The 24,317-nt window shown below is 45.3% G+C and overlaps 1 protein-coding gene across 1 annotated transcript in view; it reads right to left on the reverse strand.

Annotated features, from left to right (window-relative positions):
* Window positions 1-19,025, reverse strand: part of LOC148142437 (procathepsin L-like) — a 44,089-nt gene extending 25,064 nt beyond the window's left edge. The window contains exons 1-2 of the mRNA XM_087976578.1: window positions 18,792-19,025; window positions 17,537-17,592 (exon numbers count right to left, since the gene is read on the reverse strand). Of these exons, the coding sequence (XP_087832704.1) occupies window positions 17,537-17,592; window positions 18,792-19,025 (290 nt within the window). The remainder of the gene's footprint in view (window positions 1-17,536; window positions 17,593-18,791) is intronic.
* Window positions 19,026-24,317: the final 5,292 nt, after the last annotated feature.

Here is a 24,317-nt window from a genome sequence, read left to right on the forward strand (position 1 = left end):
GAATGGGCCTCCCCTGCGCAAAACCGTGTTGAGTATCCCTAATCAATGGATTCTTCTCCAGATGATCATAAATCCTGTCGCTTATACCCTGTCCCAACACTTCACTCACAACCAAGGTAAGGTTCACCGGTCTATAATTATCAGAGTTGTCTCTAGTCACCTTTTGAACAAGGCGAGAACATTTGCGATCCTTCAGTCTTCTGGCACTATTCCCGTAGCCAATGTCAACATAACGAAAAAAGCCAAAGTGTCTGAAATCTCCTCCTTATTTCCCAGGAAATCCGAAGATAAATCCCATCCAGTCCAGGGGACGTATTTATTTTCAGACTTTCCAGAATTGCTACATCTCCTACGTGTGAACCTCAGTCCTGTCTCGTCACTTAACTTGCATTTCAGTATTCTCGACAGCCTCTCGCCAGAGCCAAAGTGTCCCCCATACCAGGCAACATGATGGTAAGCCTTTTCTGTACAGTCTCTATGGCATTGACATCCTTCTGATAGTGTGGCGAACAGAACTGTGAACAATATGCTGAGTATGGCCTGAAAGAGAGTTCGGTAAAGCTGAAGCATAGTCTCTCCACCCTTACATTTTCTGCAATTTCAATGAAGCCAAGCATGCGAAACGCATTTCTTTAATTACATATCTACCTACGCTGCTGCCTTCCATGATCTGCGGATCCAGAAACCCAGATCTCTCTCCATACTAACTCTCCTAATGATTCTTCCATTCACTATATAATTTTCATCTGTACTTGACCTTCCTTAATGCATCAACTGACTTTCTTTCGAGCTCAACTCCCCCTGCCATTTTTCTGCCCATGCAGTGACTCATTTATATCCTGCTATCTCCTCCGAAGGTCATCCTCACTGTCCACAAAACCACCAATCCTTGTCGTCCATAAACTTACTAATTTGCCCAGCCATGTTTTCCTCCAAATCAGTTATGTAGATCACAAGCGACAGATGTCAAACCACTGAATCCTGTGGAATTCCACTTGTCAGAACCCACCATTTTGAAATAAATTGTGAATAATCCACAAAAACCCTCGTTCTTCTACAACGAAGCAAGGTCTGTTTCTATCTTGCCAGTTCACCCCTGAGACAGTGTGACTTTACCTTTTGTACCAATCTGCCTTGAGGGACCTTATCAAAGCTTTTACTGAAGTCCATGTCGACAGAATCAACTTTTATTCCCTTGTCTATTATTTTTCTCAACCACTAAAAAAATCGATCAAGTTCGTGAAGTGTGACCTTCCCCACATAAATATATTGAGTCTATCCCACAGAAGTCCATTTGCTTCTAAATGCCTGCAGATATTGTCTCTGAGAATCTTTTCCCATCATTTCTCTACAACCAGTGTGAGGCTCACAGGCCTGCAATTACTATACATATCACTGTGACCTTCCTTAAACAATGGGATAACAATGGCTACTCTCAGCTCCGTAAGATCCTCACATGTGGTTTCCGCTGGTGGAATCCATTACAGCACAAATATTAAGTAAGGTCACAAAATGCCAGAGGACCATAGGTTTCCTCTCTCTCAGTGGACACAGACGGTTTGTTATGGTTAACCATAGGGGTCACCTCAGGAAAGGGCAGAGGTCGAGAATGTCGGAATTTCAAGGTAACCGTATGCGATATGGAAAATAAAGAATAACAGCACCTTTAAATATTACACGATAAGCAAGGTGGATCAACATAGTTTTCTGAAAGGAAATTGCATTTGTTCAAACGATTTTGAGGATATATCTACAGATTAGAACTCGTAGGAAGTAGGATAATATTGTGTTTAGGTATCTAAAAATTTTCAAAATTGTGAGAGATGAAAGACACAAGAGCTCACACTGATGGAGTTGTACATCAGCGGAAGTAGAGAGCTAGCGAAATAATAGGAAATAGGGAGTCTATAGGGAGCTATAGCGGTGACATAATGAATGAAGAGAGCCTTTTTCAGTCAAATCTACGGATATATTGATTATTAGATTACGTTACAGTGTGGAAAAAGGCCCTTCAGCCCAACAAGTCCATACCAACCCGCCAAAGCGCAACCCACCCATACCCCTACATTTACCCCCGACCTAACATTTAGCATGGCCAATTCACCTGACCTGCACATCTTTGGACTGTGGGAGGAAACCGGAGCACCCGGGGAAAACCCACACAGACACGGGGAGAACGTGCAAACTCCACACAGTCAGTCGCCTCAGGCGGGAATTGAACCCTGGTCTCCAGCGTTGTCAGGCAGCAGTACTAACCACTGTGCCACCGTGACGCCCACAATTGAACCCGGGTCTCCGGCGCTGTGAGGCAGCAGTGCTAACCACTGTGCCACCGTGCTGCCCACAATTGAACCCGGGTCTCCGGCGCTGTCAGGCAGCAGTGCTAACCACTGTGCCACCGTGCAGCCCACAATATTGTTTGCAATATAAATTGGGAAGAGGACACAAACTGCTTTCAAAGGCACGGAGATAATTTCGCGGGAGGCAGATATTTAGCAGGTGGAATAAAATATGACAAAGTGGTTGATTCTCCATTTCGTTGGGTAAGCAGGAAAGCAGAATGTTATTAAATGGAGAGTAGAATGTAGTTGGACTAAGTGATGTAGGACAGCCCCAAATAAATTCTGAAAAAATTCTAAAAGTCTGACACAATCTCTGGAGTGAGAAACAGAGTTAAAGTTTTGAGTCTGGTTTGACATTTTCAGAACTGAAAAGGGCTGGATCTCCATGCCATGCAACAAAACATGCAGTCACAGAATTATGTGTATTGAACTTAATTTGATAATTGTTTATCTATTTTCCACATTTTGTTTAAAAAGTTCACCTAATTTACTGTTGCATACTTCGAAGCTGTCCTCAAATTTAGAAGTTGTGCTTTTAATTCCAAAGTACAATCTGTTAAACCAAAGCTTGACTGAAATGGCAATAACTTTAATTCCTATGTCCTGAAGAAGATCTTCATTTCACGCACAGATCTCTGAATCAATCATTCTGCAGAATATATTTTCAATCAGAGCTTATTATCACTGTACAAGACTACGGTGGAAGTCTTAGTCATGCCCCTTTCTGTCTCACTTGTTCTGCTTCCTTGTATTTTCAGAGATACAGAGAGCAGGGGTATATACAATGTGTGCGTGAAGTGTTCTCGTGGCATGTTATGCGGGGCTAGAGAGGCACGTCAGGTGGAAGCTGGGTTTGAGGAATTGGATCGCTGATGGATTAGAGATCGGTGGGGATGGTTAAGAGTAAAGAGTGTCAAGGGTTGAAAGTCAGTCTGAAAATGACGAGAAAACCTGGGAACTGCAGCATTTGCTGGTTATTGAGGGTTTAGGATTGTGACTTCAGAGGGTCAGTTGCCTCACAGGGAGGTGTTGTGTCAGTGTTTGAGATGGGGCGGGTGTTGCTGCGATTAGCTGCAGGAAGGATCGTTCTGTTGGGTTGGGTGGTGTTCTAACTTGGTAGAATTATGCCCGCCTGCATTCACTGGATAATGCATGAAGGTGAAATGCCTCGCTGATGTGTATAGAATTATGAAAGGACTCAGGATGCAATGATGATGTTTCCTCTGGCCTGGGAGTCCACAGAAAGGGGGCAGGGTCTCAGGATACACAGGGGACACCATTTCCGACTGGGATGCTGAGAAATGTCTTCACTCAGGCAATGGTGACCATCTGGAGACGTTCTCCACACAGGGCTCTGGAGGCAAAGTCATTGTGTTTTTTTTTAAAGAAAGAAACATGTAGATTTCCAGAATCTAAAAGTGTCAGTGGGTCTGAGAGAAAAAAAACAGGTTTGGGACTTCGTGATAAAGGGTCAGCCAGGATCATATCGGAAGGTGGAGCAGCGCTGATGGGAACGTCACTCTTTCTCCCATCGCCCATTCTCTCCTATTCTTAGCATTTATTATCACATATTCAGTTTCGTATCTGCCCGCCCAGTTCATATATTATGGAACAGTCCAAACTCTCTAAAAACTATCAAGGACATAGCCTAGACCCTAACCTGAGTGTTAGGTGTTGCATTGCAAATGTGGTTCGATTGGTCAATCTACTCGGATTTAAGCAATAGACACTTTATTCTTACCCCACAGTTAGAAAACACGGAAAACAATAAAGGTTGTATTGGAACAGTTACCTATTTGAAGTTACTGTATGGGGTCTGTTAATGTGTTCCATAGTTAGTTTATTTTAAATTTCGCTTTCTTTAGTTCGTGTTTCAATTGTAGTGTTTAATTAACTTCTGTTCTACTTAAAGCCGCATGGTTTGACCAATTGCATTAAACCGGGAATATCCACCTTACATCTGCCTTTCAAATGGGAAGACGTTAGAGTCTCGGCTACCTTCTTAAAACATTTTGAGGGGTTCTGGCCCAGTCCATAACAAAAAAAAAGCTACATAATCTGCTTCTTCTTGAGAACACATCTCTTTGAAGAGAAACAGAACAGAACCAATCCCTCTTAAAGGCGCATATTATCACACACAGCTCTCTCTCTCTCTCTCTTTCTCTCTGCTCCATCTCCACCTATCCGCTCAACTCTAACCTTCACCCACACCACACTCCACATACTCCTTATTCTCTGCTACTATAAGTTGTGATGAAGGGGAAACAGACTCAAAGCATTAAATCTGGTTTCTTCCCACAGTTGCTGCCAGTGATTCGCGGTTCACCATATTCATTCCAAAGATAGTTAGGGATGGATAATGGTGGTTGTTCTAGCCAGTGAATACACCAGCGTGTGAAAGCTGAGGCTTTTGCACTGCGAACTCGGAGGCTCGAAAACTGCACTCCCCTGCAGACACCATACTGTCTCTGAGCACAGATACTCCAAAACTGCAAATCAAGCTTAGGTTTATGCCTCCTGGAACACAATTTTCAGATAATCACCCCCTTAATGATACATAAGAATGAACAAATTTCAGGCTCCATTACATTAGCACTGAGCTGTTGTTCCTTGACCTGCAGGCATTTATCTGTGTGTTGTTGGTATGGATCACGCAGGTATGTACCAACCTACCCACAGTAAGGCTGGAAAATATCATTTACCATCCATCCAAATAATATTGTTACTGAAGAATTAGAATTCATCGGATTAAGCAGGACCGGGGGCGGCACAGTGTTTCAGTGGTTAGCACTGCTGCCTCAGCGCCAGGGACCCAAGTTCCATTCGAGCCTCTGGCGACTGTCTGTGTGGAGTTTGCACGTTCCTCCGGGTGCTCCGGTTTCCTCTCACAATTCAAAGATATGCAGGTAATGTGAATTGGCCAAACTAAATTGCCCATAGTGTTAGATGCATTAGTCAGAGTAAATGTGGGAAATGTATGTGGGTGTGTTACTCTTCAAAGGGTCGGTGTGGACTTGTTGGGCCGATATGCTTGTTTCCACACTGTAGGAAACCTAGTCACCTTGTGAAATCTGGTATTTGGAAATATACCGTTCTGACTTCAACTACATGTTTCAGACAGAGAGAGACAAGCTGACAAAAAAACAGTGTGAAAGAGAAAAACAGACGCATAGAGAAACAGTGAGAGAAGGAGACGCAGAGAAAATGAGACAGAAAGACAGTTTGTGGGTGTGTGTGAGAGAGAGATGGAGAGACAGAGGCAAGGAGTAACACAGAGAGTAAGAGACAGAGAGAGACAATCAGACGTGCAGAGTGGGATAGAGTGAGAAAGGAGGACAGACAGAGATGACAGTGACAGAGAGAAAACGACAGAGAGTGAGAGGCAGAGAGGGAAAGAGCGACAAAGAGATGGAGAATGAGGCAGCAGGGAGACAGAGAGACATACATGGGGAAGAACAAGAAAGAAGGACAGAGAGAGAACGGCAGTGAGAGATCGAAAGTGACAGATGGTGCGAAAGAAAGACACTGTGAAGGACACGGACAGACAGTGAATGAGGGAGAGTCAGAGACAGTAGAAACAGAGAGATACACAAAGAGAGAGAGAGATCGATGGAGACAGAGACATGGAGGGGGGAAGATCAAAAAGAGGAAAAGAAACAGTCAGTGAGAAAGAACGTTACTGTGTGTGTGAACAAGAGATACTGCGGGGGAGTGAGGAAAACAGTGAGATACACTGAAAGAGAGAGTGAGTGGGAGACAGTGGGAGAGGAAGGCTCAAAGGGACAGAGGTGCTGAGACAGAACTAGTGAGAGGGAAAGACAGTGAGAGAGGTAGGGAGATGTATAAAGAAAGGAAACTGGGATCGAGGGAGAATGAGACAGACAATGGGAAACAGGAATAGAGGAGACATTGAGAGAGAAAGGGAGAGTTACAGAGAAAGAAAGACAGAGTGACAGAGAATGTGTGTGCACGTGAGAGGGAGAAAGAGAGATACCATTAAGGACAGCGATCGAGAGAGATAGAGTGAGAGAACGAGCAAGTCAGAGACAGAATAGAAACAGAGAGACGCACGAGGAGAGACAGAGATAGTGAGAAAGACATGGGGAGCAAGAAAGAGGAACAGAACAAGTCAGTGAGAGAAAGAGAGGCAACATGTCTGTGAAAGAGAGATACTGTGAGTGAGAAAGCAAGGCAGAGGGGGTTGACAGATACAGTGAGATGTACAGAAAGAGAGAAAGTGGGAGACAGAGAGAGATAGTGGGAGAGAGAGATACAGTGGGGTGTGGAGAAAGAAGGACAGACAGAATGAGAGTGTGAGTCAGTTAGACCGAGAGATGGAGAGGTACTGTGACAGAAAGAGAGAGAGGGAGAGACAGTGACAGAGAGAGAGAGAGAGAGAGAGAGAGAGAGAGAGAGAGAGAGACTATAAGAGAGACATAGGGAAAGATTGATAAAGATGGATAGAGAGAGATCGATAGTGAGAGAGGGTCAGTTTGAGAGAGTGAGACGAGATACAAAGACACTGTGAAGGATAGAGAGAGAAAAAGTCAGAGAGAGAGGAATTCAGAAACAGAGGAGACACACAGAGACACAAGGAAGGGATGGGAAAGAGAGAGAGATAGACATGAGTGGGAGGAACGAGCAAGAAAAAGGAACAGGGAGAGTCATTGAGCGAGAGAGTTGTTGAGGGAGACAACAAGACAGTGAGAAAGAAAAGAATAATGACACAGACAGTAGATGAGAAAAAGAGAGAGTGCGATAGAGGGAGAATCAGGGAGAGAGAAAGAGACAGAAGGAGAGAGGCACTGAGATGAGAAAGTGGGAGACAGTGAGTTACAGAGGGAGAGAGAGAGAGAGATTGAACCAAATGAAGACAAACAGAGAGAGGCATAAAAAGATTCACCAACCTGAATCACCTCTTCTCTGAACGAGTTAAAGAGTCTGCCCTTCAGCCGTCAATTTATGTCACTGTCCCTGTTGGGCCACTCCTTCTTTTCATTCAGACATTTACATCTTGCAAAACATACTCTTGGCCAAACGAACCACAGCACGTCCATCCAGTTTAACAGGGATAGAATGTAAAGTGTAAAAACAATTTGATGTCATTTGCATGTTCCTTTGCTTCAAACCAATTTAATGCCAATACTCCGGTGGCTGTTTTCAAACTCTCCTCAAGGTGAGACATTTATTCAGCAACCAACAATTCAATGTGTATGTTTAATTAAATACACTCTACAAAAGTATTGCATGCAATACTTACTGTCAGAAGCAAGTACTTCATCTGAAGAAATACTTTTATATTGAACTCTCCACTGAAACCTACCCTTCCCTCATAAGATCAGCGGCAATGTGCAATTTACTTAAACAAGCTGACATCTGGCAAGTGGACAACCTGACAGTGAAGCATTGCCTCACCACTGCTCCTGATAATGCGACAGTCTGTATACTCTGTAGTTTAGTTTGCATCCATTTAAATCAAAGATTTTAAATATTTCATCGTTTGTAACAAATTTGAGTTCCAATCATGAGCAAAAGCTCAACACGATTTCATCATTGAATCCAGGGGAAGGAAAAGATTGTTGTCAATAAAAGGAAGCGGTGCGTAAAGCTGACGTTGGGTGGGAGGGGCATCATGTAGTTCAGTGGGAATGAACAGGTTTCTTTAAAACATGCTGATGTTAAACCCCAGGCCTGGGGATTCAGAACAACTTTTTGAATTCAGGACAGTAGGACTATAAAAAAATGAATTAAGAGAGAAAACAACATGAAATTAAACCAGTGAGAGAGATGAAAGTGTTTGAAAAAACTTTCTACAGATAAAGCGAAAGCTGATTAGAAAAGACAAATATGTACGAGAGTGGCAGCGAACGATCATGATCACTGCAACTAATATTCTGAGTATTTCGAAAGTTGATCTTCAGATGTTGGGATTGTATTAATTTTCAGTACGACTTCTGTTCACTAATGACCAATTCATGGATTTGCTCATTTTTACTAGGACATTGCTTCTGTTGTATTATTGAGAAGTGGAGTGAATGTTCCTCTCAGAAGATAGACCCAAAATATCATTTTTATTCTCAGTTTTTCACAGCGTTCCAACTGCAAGTTTTCCCTGCCTCTGCCAGTTGTCGGTGCACAACTGTCTTTTCTGATGACCTTTTGCTTTATCTCTAGAAACCTATTTCAAATACTTGTTTAGGTCTCACGCCAGTTTAATTTCATATTGTTTTCGCTTACTGCATTAATTTGTTAATCCGGAAATAATGAATACAAAAGTGTTCCTAAGCACCAGGCGGAGGGCTTAACGTCTGCTTTATATATGTATATTCTTTTAAAAAATAACTTTTTTTGAAAAAATCAACCTGTTCTGAGATGTTAATGCACAGCTCTGGAGCATGTGTAGGGACACTACCACTGTACTACAAGATACCTCTTCCACCCAACATCAGCTTTACGCTCGTCTTCATTTAATTAACAACAATCTTTACCTTCCCATGGATTCCATGATCAGATCCTGTTGAGCTTTTGCTCATGATTGAAACTCAAATTTTTTACAAATGGTGAAACCGTTAAAACCTTTGATTTAATTGCATGTGAACCAAACTACAGACTATCACATTATCAGGAGCAGTGGGGAGGCAAGGCTTAACTGTCAGGTTGTCCACTTGACAGATGTCAGCTGGGTTGTGTCTTTGAGTAAAGTGCACATTCTCGCTGATTTTGTGAGGGAAGGTTATGCTTCCAGTGGAGAGATCAGTATAAAAGTATTCCTTCAGATGAAGTACTCGATTCCGACAGTAGAATTGGACCCAAAACCCTATTTTCCTCATTAAAAAAAGAGTAGTGTTTATTTAATTACACAGACAGGAGTGTTCCCTCCCAATGGGGAATACTTCAGCGGTCCAGGACATTCAACCTCAGACATTTGGATAACCATCCTCCAAGCCGGACTTCGGGACAGGCAGCAGCGAATAGTGGCCGAGAAGAGGCTGATAGTTTAGTTCGGTACCCATAGTGATGGCCTCAACCGGGAACTTGTGTTCATGGCACACTACAGATGTCCACTATTGAACTAAACACACACACACACTCCTATATACGCACACATAGACACGGACACACGTGGGAAGCTAGGGAAGTAATTTCTAGGCCAGTTGCTGAGATATTCGTATCATCGATAGCAACAGGTGAGGAGCCGGAAGACTGGGGTTTGGTTAACATGGATGGGAAAGATGGGAAGGAAAACCCAGGGAACTATAGACCGGTGAGTCTGACATCAGGGGTGGGAAGGTTGTTGGAGTGAATCCTGATGGAAAGAACTTCCATGTATTTGGATAAGCAAGGAATGATTCGGGATAGGCAATATGGTTTTGTGCATGGGAATTCGTGTCAACATTGACTTGATGTTTTGAAAAATGTTTGAAGATGATTGATAGGAAGGCATTTGGTATGCTTTCCTTCATTGGCCAAAGCATGTAGTATAGGAGTTGCGAGAACATATTGCGGCTGTTCAGGACTTTGGTTAGGCCGCTTTTGGAATATTATGTGCAATTCTGGTCTCCCTCCTATTGGAAGGATGTTCTGAAACTTGAAAGCATTCAGAAAAGATTTAAAAGGATGTTGCCAGGGTTGGGGGATTTGAGCTACAGGGAGAGGCAGAATCGGTTTTCCCTGGAGTGTCAGAGGCTGGAGGCTGACGTTGCTAAACTTTATATAATCATGAAGAGAATGGATAGGATAAATAGACAAGGTCTTTTCCCTGGGGTGGGAGAGTCCAGAACTAGAGGGGATAGGAGGATGCGAGGAGAATGATATAACAGTGACCGAAGGGACAGCTTTTTCTCGCAAAGGATGGTGTGTGTATGGAATGAGAGTCCAGAGTAAGTGGTGGATGCTGGTACAATCACAGCATTTAAAAGGCATCTGGATGGGTACATGACTAGGAAGTGTTTGGAGGGATATGGGCCGGGTGCTGGCAGGTGGGACTAGATTGAGTTGGGATATCTGGTCGGCCTGGACGGGTTGGACCGAAGGGTCTGTTTCCATGCTATACATCTACATGAATCTGTGAAAGAAAAGCAGTGGACGTGATCTACATGGAATTCAGTGAGGCACTTGAAAAGGTTCCTCATGGTAAACTGTTTAGCAAAGTAAGATCATGTGGAATACCGGGAGAACTAGCCATTTCACTGTAGAATTGGCTCAAAGGGAGGAGACAGAGTGTGTTGGTGGATGGTTATTTTTCTGTCTGGAGGCCTATGACCAGTGGTGTCGCACAAGGATCGGTGCTGGGTCCACAGTGTTCAATCAGTTACATAAATGACTTGGATGCGAAGATAAGAGGCACAGTTCCGAACTGGAAGATGATTAAAGTTGGAGGTGCAGTCGACAGCGAAGATGCTTACCTCAGAGTACAACAGGATCTTGATCAGATGGGCCTCTGGGCTAAGGAGGGGAAGATGGATTTTAATTTCGATAAATGTGAAGTGCTGCATTTTGGGAAGGCAAATTAGGGCAGGACTTGTACACTTTATGGAATGGTCCTATGGAGTCTTGCTGAACAAAGGGACGTTGGAGTGCAGGTTCATAGTTCCTTGATAGTGGAGTTGGAGGTAGAAAGGATAGTGAAGAAGGCATTTGGTATACTTTATTGTGTTGGTCAGAACATTGAGTATAGGAGTTGGAAGGTCATGTTATGGCTGCACAGGACATTGGTTAGGCCACGTTTAGAATGCTGTGTTCACTTCTGGTCTTCCTGATGAAGGAACGATGCTGTGAAATTTGAAAGTGTTCTGAAAAGATTTAAGAGGATGTTGCCAGTGTTGGAGGGTTTGAGCTGTTGGGAAAGACTGAATCGACTGGGGCTATTTCCCCTGGAGCATCGGAGGCTGAGGGCTGACGTTACAGATATTTTTAAAATTAAGAGGGGCACGGAGAGGGTGAAGAGCTATAGAATTTTCCCCTGTGTGGGGGATTCCAGAACTGGAGGCATAGGTTTAAGGAGAGGGAAAACATTAGGGAGTGATCTAAGGGGGAAACTGTTCATGCAGATGGTGGTGTGTGTATGAAATGCGCTGCCAGAGGAGGTGGTGGAAGCGTTTGGAAGGAAATGGGCGAAATGCGAGCAAATGAAACTGGATTAATTGAGGATATTTGGTCTTAATAGAGGAGTGGGACCGAAGGGTACTGATCAGCTCCATGACTCCTTGATTCTACTTGGAGCGTTGCATGGCAACGAGGCCAGTCCCATCCTTCACAACACCGGGAACTGGTAGAATCTCAGTACGGAGTGACACTTGGTGTTTGTGTACCGAGGGGCTATGCACAACTTGATGCAACCCCACACAAAGGAGGGGGGGGGGGGTACATCGTGTTGAGGGCGATGTTGGGTATGTTGGCACACTACATTCGCTTGGCGCCTGCCCCATCCATTGTGCCGTCGCCACGTTGTGACCACTTCCAAAAACCCAAAACTTGATTCTGCACCAATTCACACGCCGCTGCCCTCACACGCTCCTGGACACTTTCCCCAATTCGAACCACTCCACCCCCAACCCACCCCCACAAGAGGACTACCGTTGGAATGATAATTTAAACTTATCCTGCAGTTAGAAACCAGGGGCTCTCGAGTTTGAGACACTGTTACCGCCACCTTTGTGTGGCATTGTATCTGTCTCTCTGTTCCTGTCTCTGTTTCTCTTTCCCTGACCCTCACCCCACGACTCTCTCTTTAGTGGGTGTTAGTGGATCGTTCTGGAGGCTTATAAACAGCGGTGTCCCACAAGGATCGGTGCTGGGTCCACTGTGTTTTCTCAGCTACATAAATTATTTGGATGTGAACACAGGAGGCACAGTACCTTAGCTGCAGATTTCACTAAAATTGGAGGTGCAGTGGATAGCGAAGAAGCTTCCCTAGAGATAGGGGGGATATGGGTGCAATGCAAGCAAATGGGACTGTATTAATTGAGGATACTTGGTCTTAATGGTGAGTTGGACGGAAGGGTCTGTTTCTGCACTGAACAACTCCATGACTCTGTTCTCCTATTTGAAGCGTTGCAAGGCAACGAGGCCAATCCCATCCTTCCCAGAATCGGGGACAGGTAGAACCATCACTACGGAGTGACACTTGGTATTTGTGTGCACACAGCTTGATGCAGCCACATACAAAGGGGGACATCAGAGTGAGGGCGGTGTTGGGTATGTTCATCCCCCCCCCCACCCTTACCGACGGTTTTGTACTTGGACTCCCTGCAGACACAGTCTATCTTAGGCTGCCGGATGAAGTGGATGTTGCCTCGGGTGACTGAAACAGTGCAGTTTTGGGGATGGGCCAGATCAGCGCCATGTCCAAGAACAGAGAGTGCATCACACCTGGTAACCAGGTTTTTACTCATAAATGGGGCGGGAGTGGTACTCCTAAAAGACCAGTGTCTGCTTCACTTTGGCCGTGCACTCCTGCCTAGATTTTATGCACACCCCAACCCCTCTGAGCTATTTTGCCAGCACCTTCAGGTAATCTGTCCTGACAGTTGAGGGAATGAAGGATCAGTCAGCCTAGTTCCCACAGAACATGGCCTCACTCTTGCCTCAATTTCCCTTGGTTCCCAAAGCCAGTTGGAACTGATCCCAGATGCTCATGAGTCTGTGCACTGACAGCGGGTCCCAGCAGAAAACGGCGTCAAAATCCGTGTACAGGGAGGCGTTGACCAGCAGGCCTATACTGCCTGGAATAGTCTCCCTTGTCAGGGTCACATCCATCCTGATGGACTCAGCAAAGGGCTCTATACAACACACAAACAAGGCCGGTGAAAGTGGGTAGCCTTGCCTAAGTCTGGATCTGACGGGGAAGCTTCCAGATCCCACCCGTTGATTGAGACTGCGCGAACGATGTTGTTGTGGTGCAGTCGGATCCAATTGCAGACTCCCTCCCCAAAGCCAATTTTGGAGAGTAGGTCCCACATGGAGGTGTGTGTGATATTCTGTCAAAAGCCTTCTCCTGGCCCAGGCTGATGAATTCAGTTTATTGAGGACATGACAAAGATGGTTAGTGAGACAAAAGTGGACGATATTGACTTCAGTCCTCCTCATGACAGACTGGTACAAAAGCTTGTTATCAGGGATGGGATGGCAAGATGTATACAGAACTGGAGTAGTAGGAAGACAGGGGGGCAGTGAATGAATGGTTTAAGGAATGGAGACTTGTGATTATTGGTGTTCTGCAGGGATCAGTGCTGGCAGCTCTGCTGTTTATGGTCGATTTGGAGGAAAACGTGGTTGGTTATTTAACAGGTTTGCATATTATACAAATATTGGTGGAATTGCAGATAGTGAGGAAGATTGTCAGAGGATACAGCAGTTGGAGTTGAGATTACTTACAGTGTGGAAACAGGCCATTTGGCCCAACAAGTCCACACCGCCACGCCAAAGCGCGACCCACCAATACCCCTACATTTACCCCTTAGCTAACACTACGGGCAATTTAGTACGGGGAGAATGTGCAAACTCCACACAGTCAGTCGTCTGAGGCGAGAATTGAACCCAGGTCTCTGGCGCTGTGAGGCAGCAGTGCTAACCATGTGCCATCGATCCGCCCAACAGAAGGGAGGTGATCCATTTTCAAAGGTCAAGTGTAGATTTAATCGTTAATGGTAGAACCCTTAGGAGTATTAACATGCAGAGCGCTGTGTGTGTGCAGGTTTACAGATCATTGAAGGTGGCAGCTCAGGCTTTTAAGGGAGTGAAAAAGGCCTTCACCGGAAGGGGCATTGAGGATATGGATAGACGAGTTATGCTGGAGCATCATAGAACTTTAACAAGGCCACACTTGTGATACTGTGTGCAGTTCTGGTCACCAGAAGGATGGGGATGCTTTGGAGAGGGGACAGAAAATGTTTACCCAGATGTTGTCTTGTATTGGGAAGTTAAGCTGTGAAGAAAGGTTGGATATAATGGGTGTGTTCTCAATAGAATGCAGGAGGTTGAGGGAGCTGATCGAGGTTTATAAGATTGTTACTGGCGTGGACAGTGTGGACAATATGAGGCTTTTTCCCAAGGTTGAAGGGGTACAGGGGCCGCAGGTTCAAGGTGCGATTGACGGAGGAAGGGAGAAGTTTAAAAGAGCTGTGAGTGACAGGTTTTTCACAGAAAGGCTGCTGAGTGCCTGCAATGTGCTGCCAGAGGAAGTGGTGGAAACAGACACGACAACAGCTTTCAAGCAACACCTGGACGAATACATGAATAGGAAGGGAAGAGAGCAATAGGAATCCTGTAAGTGAAGACAGTTGTAGAAAGTAAGTACAAAATGACTTGTCACAGGCTTGGAGGGCCGAAGGGCCTGTCGCTGTGCTGCGTTGTTCTTAGTTCTCTTCTTCTCTGTGTTCTACGATCTAAGACCTGAGCAAGCCGCAGCTCCATGAGAGCTATTTGAGATTGTGAAACAGCAGTAATTTTAGTTTCTGGCATTACAGCAAATAATCAACACTTGACCAGCATTGCAGAGTAGAAAGGAATCATGATTTAGCTACTGCTACATTGCTCAATATGGGATCTTGCTGTACATCAATTGTCATCATGCCATCTTTGCACGCAGTGAGATTTCTCATCAGCCAACTCCTCGTTTTGGAAAGGTTTCAAAAACGTCTGACCTGAAAATCAACTTCCGGCTGACATGTTTAATGTTTGATGTTGGTGAGAGAGACAATCCCTGGGATCTTGCTGTGCCATCTCTAAAAAAGAAATCCCTGTCTTTTAATTGATCCCGTTTCTTTTATCGCAGGGAATTATTATTCGCTTGGGAAATCCAAAGAGAGAGAGAGAGAGTTTGGGCAACGTGAAATTTGAAAAGAGCATCCTCCAAGAGGAGAACACAATCCTGAGGCCTATTCCACAGGCCGCACTCCGTGGGGCCCCACTTCAGTTGTGTCCCTTTATTTTGCCAAAGACTGGTTTCATCTGTTGGACCCCAGTTTTTTTGACAGTCCTCTGGTTAACCGGGTCCTGTCAGATTATGGGCCTATCATTTTAAAACAGGTTTGAAGCCTGGGGTTAAAGAAACCAAGGTCTTCAGATTTGACACAAAGCTTTTAACCCCCACGTCCCCACCCACAGCGAGTGTCCGACTGACAGAACTTCCCAAAGAGGAAAGTAAAATCCTAAATGTCAAAGACTTAAAGACTTGTTATAATGTCAAAGTAATAATGTGTGAATCTTCACATTGAGAGTGAGAGAGAGACTTGTAAATGGGAGAGAGGCAGGAGAAAGACAGACAGGGTGGGTGTGATGGAGAGACATTTGAGATTATGAAGTAGCAGTTTTGTCAGTGCCTGTAGTTGCAACAAATAATGAACGTTCAAGCAGCCCCCATCAGAAATATCGAGCTGATCTTGCTGCTGACAGGTTTCTGCCTGTGAGATCTTGCTGTGCTCTGACAGCCTGCGGCAATGCCATCGAAGCAACGAGCGTTTCAATAAACCAATAGCTTTAATGCTGCCCGGTGGGTCTGTAATTGAAATCTCTGAACTTTTTTCCTAATTTGATTGTGCTTGGGTTTGCTGAGGAATGTTTTGTGTGAAGGAAAACCTCTTGCTGTGTAATTTGTTTGAAAACCAAGCCGCCTTTCCAGTTCCAATAACCTTTTTCTCTCCCTCTCACTCCACCCAATCCTTGCAGGAATTGCTATTTTGAAACTATGACAGGACTAGAAATCCTTCCCTTGGATAGAAGCTTCCTCCGGAGGGGAATGTCGGACATCAGCCTGAGGCCTATTCGACAGGCCGCATCCCATGGGGTCCGTGTAAGTTGTGTCTATTTGTTAGCCTGAGGTTTGATTTCCTCTGGGATGCCCTCGATTTTTAAAGGTCTCTTGTTAACTGAGATTGATTGTGGCTCTGTCATTTTAATGCAAGTTTAAAGCCTGTGGTTAAAATAAACAGGGCCTTGGGATTTGACACAAGCATGTTAATTATCTGACACACAGGACTCCAAAAAGAGGAAATTAAAACCCTGAATGTGAAACTCTCCTTAAAAACTTGGTATAATGTCAGAGTAATGTGTGGTGTGTGGGCAGGATGGACGAGACAGGATAAAGACAGAGAGAGAGAGGGGTAGAGAGAGAGAGTTATAGTTGGCAGTCACACTGACATCAGGAAAATCCCAAGAGGGAACCTCAGCAAATATCCCCACGGTCTGCCCAGTTCTTCGAGGCTACTGAGGTGTCATTGTTTACTGTTTTCAAACTGCACAGCTAACCATTAGAAAGCATAAAAATGTTTAAATGTTTAAAAGGAAAGAAGGAATGATCAAGCTTTCCTGTGCGAGAGTTAACATGACAATGTTCACGGAGATCCTTCGAAGTTTAATCCTGACATTAACATCTCAACAGGACAGGCAGCTCCCTGGGAGGGGATTGAGAGACATTGCAATGTGTCTGACACTCTGGGGTGGAGACAGTAAACCCCTCATCGAGAATAAATCTGCAGAAGAATATGTCAAATTAATTCTCATGTTATTTCTCTCTCTGTCGAGAGAGAGAGCCGCTCTCTCTGTCTGGTAGAGATTGTCTGTAGTGGGGGTGTGAGCCGGGGTGGGGGTGGGAGCGAGAGGGACAGACAGATTGATGTACATGTGTGTGTAGAGAGAGGGATAGACAGAGAGAGATTATTTGGTATCTGCAGCAACAGTTGACACTGAAACAGCTTCACACAGGAGAAAGGAATTAGATTCCCGGTCCAGCTGCTGCTGTGGTGCTGGGCAGGGTACAATGTCAGCTGGGTTGTGTCTTTGAGTAAAGTGGACATTATCGCTGATCTTATGAGGGAAGGATATGCTTCCAGTGGAGAGATCAACATAAAAGTATTTCTTCAGGTGAAGTACTCGCTTCTGACAGTCGCATTGGACACAAAACCCTGTTTACCTCATTTAAAAAAAGAGCAGAGTTTATTTAATTAAACATACGCACATTGAATTGTTGGATGCTGAATAAATGTCTCGCCAAGAGGAGCGTCTGGAATCAGCCACGAGAATGTAGTCATCAAATGGGTCCGAAGCAAAGGACATGCAAATGGAATCAAATTGTATTTGCACTTTGCATTTACCACTGTTGACCTAAGAAATGGGTGAATGTGCTGTGGTTCGTTTGGCCATGAGATTGTTTTGCAAGTTGTACTAAATTGGAGGAAGGCAAATTTTGATGGTACTTGCCAAGAACATTCAATAGCTGATTGGCAGCAGATACTCGCAGGTAAAGGAACAGCTAAAAAAATGGGAAGCCGTCAAAAATGAGATAATCAGAGTACAGAAGTAAGGTGTAATACAGGGCGGGTTGGTGTAAGGTGGAGTAAACATTCCATTAGACACCCTGGACTGAAACCCTCAGAAATTGGGACATGAGATGGGGAATTCACATTTAAACGAAGAGTCAGTGAGCTCTCTGGCTGACACAGACGAGGCAATATGCAAGCTCAGGGGCAGCAGTCTGGATCAGGGGTAAGATAAAGGGACGCCCCACAAATGCCTCAGCTAAAAGACAGTGAAGGAGCAAGTGAGGGCTGCAGATGCTGGCGATCAGAGTGGAAAAATGTGGCGCTGGAAAACCACAGCAGGTTAGGAAACATCCGAGAAGCAGGAGACTCAGCATTTCGGCCAACAGTCCATTATCAGGAATGTGGGGCGGGAGAAAGGGAGCTGAAAGATAAACTGGGGGGGTTGGTGGTGGGGTTGGGGAAGGTAGCTGGGAAGGTGATGGGTAAATGCAGGTGGGGAGAGGGTGATAGGTCGGAGGGGAGTGTGGAGCGGATTGTTGGGAAGGAAGATGGACAGTTAGGACACGTCAAGTGGCCGTTGCTGAGTTGGAGGTTTGGTTCTGGGATGAAGTGCGGATGGGGGAGATGAGGAAACTGGTGAAGTCGATGTTAATTTCGCGTGGTCGGAGGGTCCCAAGGTGGAATATGAGGCGTTCCTCCTCCAGACATTGGGTGGCTTGGATTTGGCAGTGGTGGCGTCCCAGCCCTTGCATGCCCTTGGGACTGTCAGAGTGGGAGTTGAAGTGTTCAGCCACAGGGTAGTCGGGTTTGTTTGGTGCCCGTGTCCCAGAGATGTTTCCTGAAACAATCCACAAGACGGTATCCTGTCTCCAAATGTAGAAGAGACCACTTCGGGTGCAATGGACACAATAGATGAGTTGTTAGGATGCACAGAAATATCTCTGCCAGATGTGGAAGGATCCTTTGGGGCCTTTGTCAGAGGTAAGGGGGGAGGTGTGGATGCAGGTTTTACACAGCTTGCAGCGATAAGGGAAGATGTCGAAGTGGAAGGTGGGTTGGTGAGGTGTGTGGAACTAACCAGGCAATTACTTTTGGAATAATCTCTGTGGACTGCTTCCACATTTACTCCGTGACTCCCTGGTGAGGTCCACGCCCCCCCCCCCCCCCCCCCCCCCCACACAGCACCAACCGACCCGTCACTCCCTGCACCTTCATCTGCCACCGCATGAAGTGTAAATCTTGCACCCACGCCTTCCTGCTCACCCCTGTCCAAGGCCCCAAAGGATCCTTCCACATCTGGCAACGATTGTTTTGTGCATCTAAAGACCTCATCTGCTGTGTCTTTTGCTCTTGGTGGTGTCTCCTGCACATTGGCGAGACAGGACGACAACCGATTCGGGACAGAAAATATGGCTTTGTGCATGCGATTTCGTGTCTGACTGAGTTGATGTTTTGAAGAGGATTGATGAGAAGGCGTTTGGTATGCTTTCCTTCATTGGACAGAGTATTAGGTATAGGAGTGGGTGATCATAATGCAGCTGTACAGGACATTGGTTAGGCCACACTTGGAATACTTTGTGCAATTCTGGTCTCCCTTCTATTGGAAGGATGTTCAGAAACCTGAAAGGGATCAGAAACGTTTTACAAGGATGTTGCCAGGGCTGGAAGATTTGAGCGACAGGGAGAGGCTGAATAGGCTGGGGCTGTTTTCCCTGGAGTGTCAGAGGCTGAGGGGTGACCGCGTAGAATTTTATAAAATCATGAGGTGAATGGATAGGAGAAATAGACAAGGTATTTTCCTTGGTGTGGGGGAGCCCAGAACTAGAGGGGAAAGGTTTAGGGTGAGAGGTGAAAGATATAAAAGTGACCGAAGGGGCAACTTTTTCTCACAGAGGGTGTTGTGTGTATGGAATGAGCGGCCAGAGTAAGTGGTGGATGCTGTTAAAATTACAGCATTTAAAAGGCATCTGGATGGGTACATGAATAGGAGTGGGGGTTTGGAGGGATATGGGCCGGGTGCTGGCAGGGGGGACGAGATTGGGTTCGGATGTATGGTCGGCAGGGACGGGTTGGACCGAAGAGTCTGTTTCCATGCTGTACATCTCTATGAATCTATGAAAGCAGAGCAGTGGATGTGATCTATATGGACTTCAGTGAGGCACTTGACAAGGTTCCTCATGGTAAACTGTTTAGCAAATTAAGATCATGTGGAATATCGGGAGGACTAGGCATTTCACTGTAGAATTGGCTCAAAGTGGGTGGATGGTTATTTTTCAGACTGGAGGCCCATGACCAGCGGTGTCGCACAAGGATCGGTGCTGGGTCCACTGTGTTCTGTCAGTTACATAAATGACTTGGATGTGTGTATAAGAGGCATAGTTCCTAACTGGAAGATGGTAATAAAGTTGGAGGTGCAGTCGACAGCGAAGAAGCTAACCTCGGAGTACAACAGGATCTTGATCAGATGGGCCACTGGGCTGAGGAGTGGCAGACGGATTTTAATTTAGATAAATGTGAAGTGCTGCATTTTGGGAAGGCAAATTAGGGCAGGACTTGTACACTTTATGGAATGGACCCGTGGATATTGCTGAACAAAGAGACTTTGGAGTACAGGTTCATAGTCCTTGATAATGGAATTGCAGGGAGACAGGATAGTGAAGTAGACATTTGGTATACTTTCCTGTATTGATCAGAAGGTCATGTTTTGGCTGCACAGGACATTGGTTTGGCCACGTTTAGAATGCTGTTTTCACTTCTGGTCTTCCTGCTGTAGGAATGATGCTGTGAGATTTGAAAGGGTTCTGACAAGATTTATAAATATGTTGCCAGTGTTGGAGAGTTTCAGCTATAGATAGAAGCTGAATCGAGTGGGGCTATTTCCCCTGGAGCATCGGAGGCTGAGGGGTGACCTTACAGAAATTTATAAAATTATGAGGGGCATGGATAGGATGAAGAAGTAAAGACTTTTCCCCGGTGCAGGGGATTCCAGAACTGGAGGGTATAGGTTTAAGGAGAGGGGAAAGAATTGGAAGAGATCTAAGGGGCAAACTATTCACGAAGATGGTGGGGTGTGTCAGAAATATGCTGCCAAAGAAAGTGGTGGATGTGTGCACTGGAACACTTAAAAGACACCTGGATGGGTATTTCAATAGGAAGGGTTTGGGAGCAAATTGGCGAAATGCGAGCAAATGGAACTGGATTAATTGAGGATATTTGGTCTTAATAGACGAGTGGGACTGAAGGGTCTGTTTCTGTACTGAACGGCTCCGTGACTCTGTGACTCTATTTGGTGCGTTTAACCCTCTCTCTCTCAACGCACGTATAATTCTATTTAGCTCTGTCTGTATCTCTCTCTCTGTCTCCCCCCACACAGACAATCTCAACCAGAGGGAGCTGCTGTCCCTTACGACAGTGAGTGAAATTACATGCGTTGACAATTACATTGTCTTATTCTACTGAAGATTTATTCTCCTTGAGGGGTTCACTGTCTCCACCCCAGTGAGCAGGATACATTGCAATGTCTCTCAGTCCCCTCCCAGAAAGCTGTCTGTCCCATTGAGATGTCAGTGTCAGGACATGAACTTCGTTGGATCTCGCTCAACATTGTCATGTTAATTCTAGCACAGGAAAGCTTGATCATTCCCTGTTTGCTTTTAAGGCTTTTTAAAGCTTTGTAATGTATATCAGTGCAGTTTGAAAATATTAAACATTGACCCCTCAGGAGCCTCGAAGATTCTCTGTCCCTAAATCTACACCAAACACAAAACTGGCCGGACCAGGGGGATATTTGCTGAGGTTCGTTCTTGGAATTTTCCCTGTGACTCCCAGATATAAGACTCTCTCTCTCTCTCTATCCCTCTCTCTCTATGTCTTTATCCGTATCTCGTCCATCCTTGGACACACATCACCTATTACTCTGACATTACACCAAGCCTTTGAGGAGAATTTCACATTCAGGGTTTTAATTTCCTCCTGTGTGTCAGACACTTAACATGGTTGTGTCAAATCCCAAGGCCCTGGTTATTTTAACCTCAGGCTTTAAACTTGCTTTAAAATGGCAGAGCCACAATCAATCTCAGTTAACAAGAGACCCTTAAAAATCCAGGGTGTCCCAGAGGAAATTAAACCTCGGGCTAACAAATAGACATAACTCACACGGCACCATGTGGTTTAGCCTGTCGAATAGGCCTCAGGCTGATGTCCGCCCCTCCCCTCTCGAGGAAGCTTCTGTCTAAAGGAAGGATTTCTTGTCCTGTTGTAGTCTTAAAATAGCAATTCCTGCAAGGGGTGCGTGGAGCGAGTGAGAGAGAAAAAGATTATAGGAACTGGAAAAGGGGGGGGGTGGTGATTTTCAAATAAAATACACAGCAAGATGTCATTCCTTCACATAAAACACCCCTCAGCAAACCCAAGTATGATCAAATTGGGAGAAAAGTTTGGGGATTTCAATCCAAGAACCATCGGGCAGCCTTAAAACGTTTAGTTTATCAAAACGGTATCAGAGCACAACAGGATCTCACAGGCAGCAACATGTCAGCAGCAAGATTAGCTCGATATTTCTGATAGGGGCTGCTTAAAAGTTCAATATTTGTTGCAACTATACGCACTGACATAATTGTTATTTAACAATTTCAAATGCCTCTCCCTCCATCCCTCTCTCTCTTTCTCCTTCCTCTCTCTCTTTCAGAAGTCTCTTTCTCACTTCCACTGTCAATTTGAACATTCACACATCAATACTTTAGAAAAAGTCTTTAAGAGTCAGTTTGAAATTTAGCGTTTTAATTTCCTCTTTGGGAAGTTCTGTCTCTCAGACACCCGCTGCGGGTGGGGACATGGGGGTAACAAGTTTGTGTCAAATCCGAAGACCTTGGTTACTTTAACCCCAGGCTTCAAACTTGTTTTAAAATGCCAGGACCTCAAACTGACAGGACCCAGTTAACCAGAGGTCTGTTAAAAAAACAGGGTCCAGCAGATTAAACCAGTCTTTGGGGAATAAAGAGACACAACTGAGGTGGGGTCCCACAGAGTGCGGCCTGTGGAATAGGCCTCAGGACCAATCTTGGAGGATGCTCTTGTTCAAAGTTCACCTTGTCCCAAACTCTCCCTCTCTCTCTTTGGATGTTCCAAGCGAATAATAATTCCCTGGGATAAAAGAGACAGGGTCAATTAAAAGACGGAGAAAAAAACGCTCAGAGAGATGGCACAGCAAGATTCCAGCGATTTCCTCTCCTAGAAACATCCAAGCATTAAACATGTCAGATGAAAGTTGAATTTTCAGGCAAGACAATTTTGAAACCGTTACACTATGAAGTTTTAGCTGATGAGAAGACTCACTGCCTCTAAAGGTAGCCTGGTGTCAGTTGATGCACAGCCAGATCCCATATGGAAGCATGTAGCAGTAGCCACATCATCTGATTCTTTTCTCCTCTGCAATGCTGAGCAAGTGTTAATTATTTGCTCTAATGCCAGAATCTAACATTACTGCTATTTCACAATCTCAAATAGCTCTCCCTCTCTCTCCTGCTGTGGAAGGGATATTGACATTCACTCTGTGGACAAATTACAGAGCAAACTCATGGAGCTGCAGATTGCTCAGGCCTTGGATTCGAGAACACAGAACAACACAGCACAGGAACTTGCACTTCCACCCTCCAAGCCTGCGCCAAATCTTTTTGTCATTATTTTCTAAAAGTATCTTCTAAAATTGTTTTATTTTCCTCCAGACGTCGGGTGGCTTGGATTTGATCGTGGAGGTGGCCGAGTACTTGCATGTCTTTGGCGGAGTGTTAGGGGGAAATGATGTGCTCAGCTGCAGGGCGTTGGGGTTGGTGGTGCGTGTGTCCAAGAGATGTTCACTGAAATATTCCTCAAGTTAGCGTCCTGCGTCCACAATGTAGGGGAGACACCAGCAAGAGCAACAGACAGTAGATGAGGTGGTTGGATGTGCAGGAAAATCTCTGCCAGATGGGAAAGGGTCCTTTGGGGCCTTGTACAGGGAGGTGTGGCTGCAGGTTTTACACTTTGTTCGGTGACAGGGCAAGGTGCCAGGAGTGGAGGAGGGGGTTAGTGGGGACGTGGACCTCACCAGGGAGTCATGGAGACAATGTGGAAGCAGTCTGCAGAGTCTGTTCCCTCTGTGACTCACTGATTTTTAGTTCACGCTCCCCTCCAACACATACTCTATTCCTAGTACATTCCCCTGCCGCCGCAAGAGGTTAAAACCTGCGCCCACACCTCCCCGCTCACGTCCGACCAAGGCCTCAAAGGATCGTTCCACATCCGGCAGAGATTTTTCTGCGCATCCAAACACCTCATCTATTGTGTCCGTTCCACCCGATGTGGTTACTGCGACATTCGGAGAATGGACACCGTCTTGCAGATTGTTTCAGGGAACCTCTCTGGGACACACGCACCAAACAAACCCCACTGCCCCATAGCTGAACACGTTAACTCCCCCTCCCACTCTCCCAAGGACATACAGGCCGATTCCGCCCATCCCTTCTGGAGGAAAGGTTTGTCCAAGGGAAGGATTTCTTATCCTGTCGTAGCTTCAAAACAGCAATTTCTGAAAGGGTTGGGTGCAGAGAGTGGGAGAGAAAGAGATGATTGGAACTGGAAAAGTGTGGAGATTTTCAAACAAATTACACAGCAAGCGGTCATTCCTTCATACAAAACATCCCTCAGCAAACCCAAGTGCGAACAAATTGTGAAAAAA

This window comes from Chiloscyllium plagiosum, unplaced genomic scaffold (genome assembly GCF_037043375.1).
Source record: "Chiloscyllium plagiosum isolate Xiang-an unplaced genomic scaffold, Cpla_swu_hap1 HiC_scaffold_29, whole genome shotgun sequence".
In the NCBI taxonomy this organism is placed as follows: Eukaryota; Metazoa; Chordata; class Chondrichthyes; order Orectolobiformes; family Hemiscylliidae; genus Chiloscyllium; species Chiloscyllium plagiosum.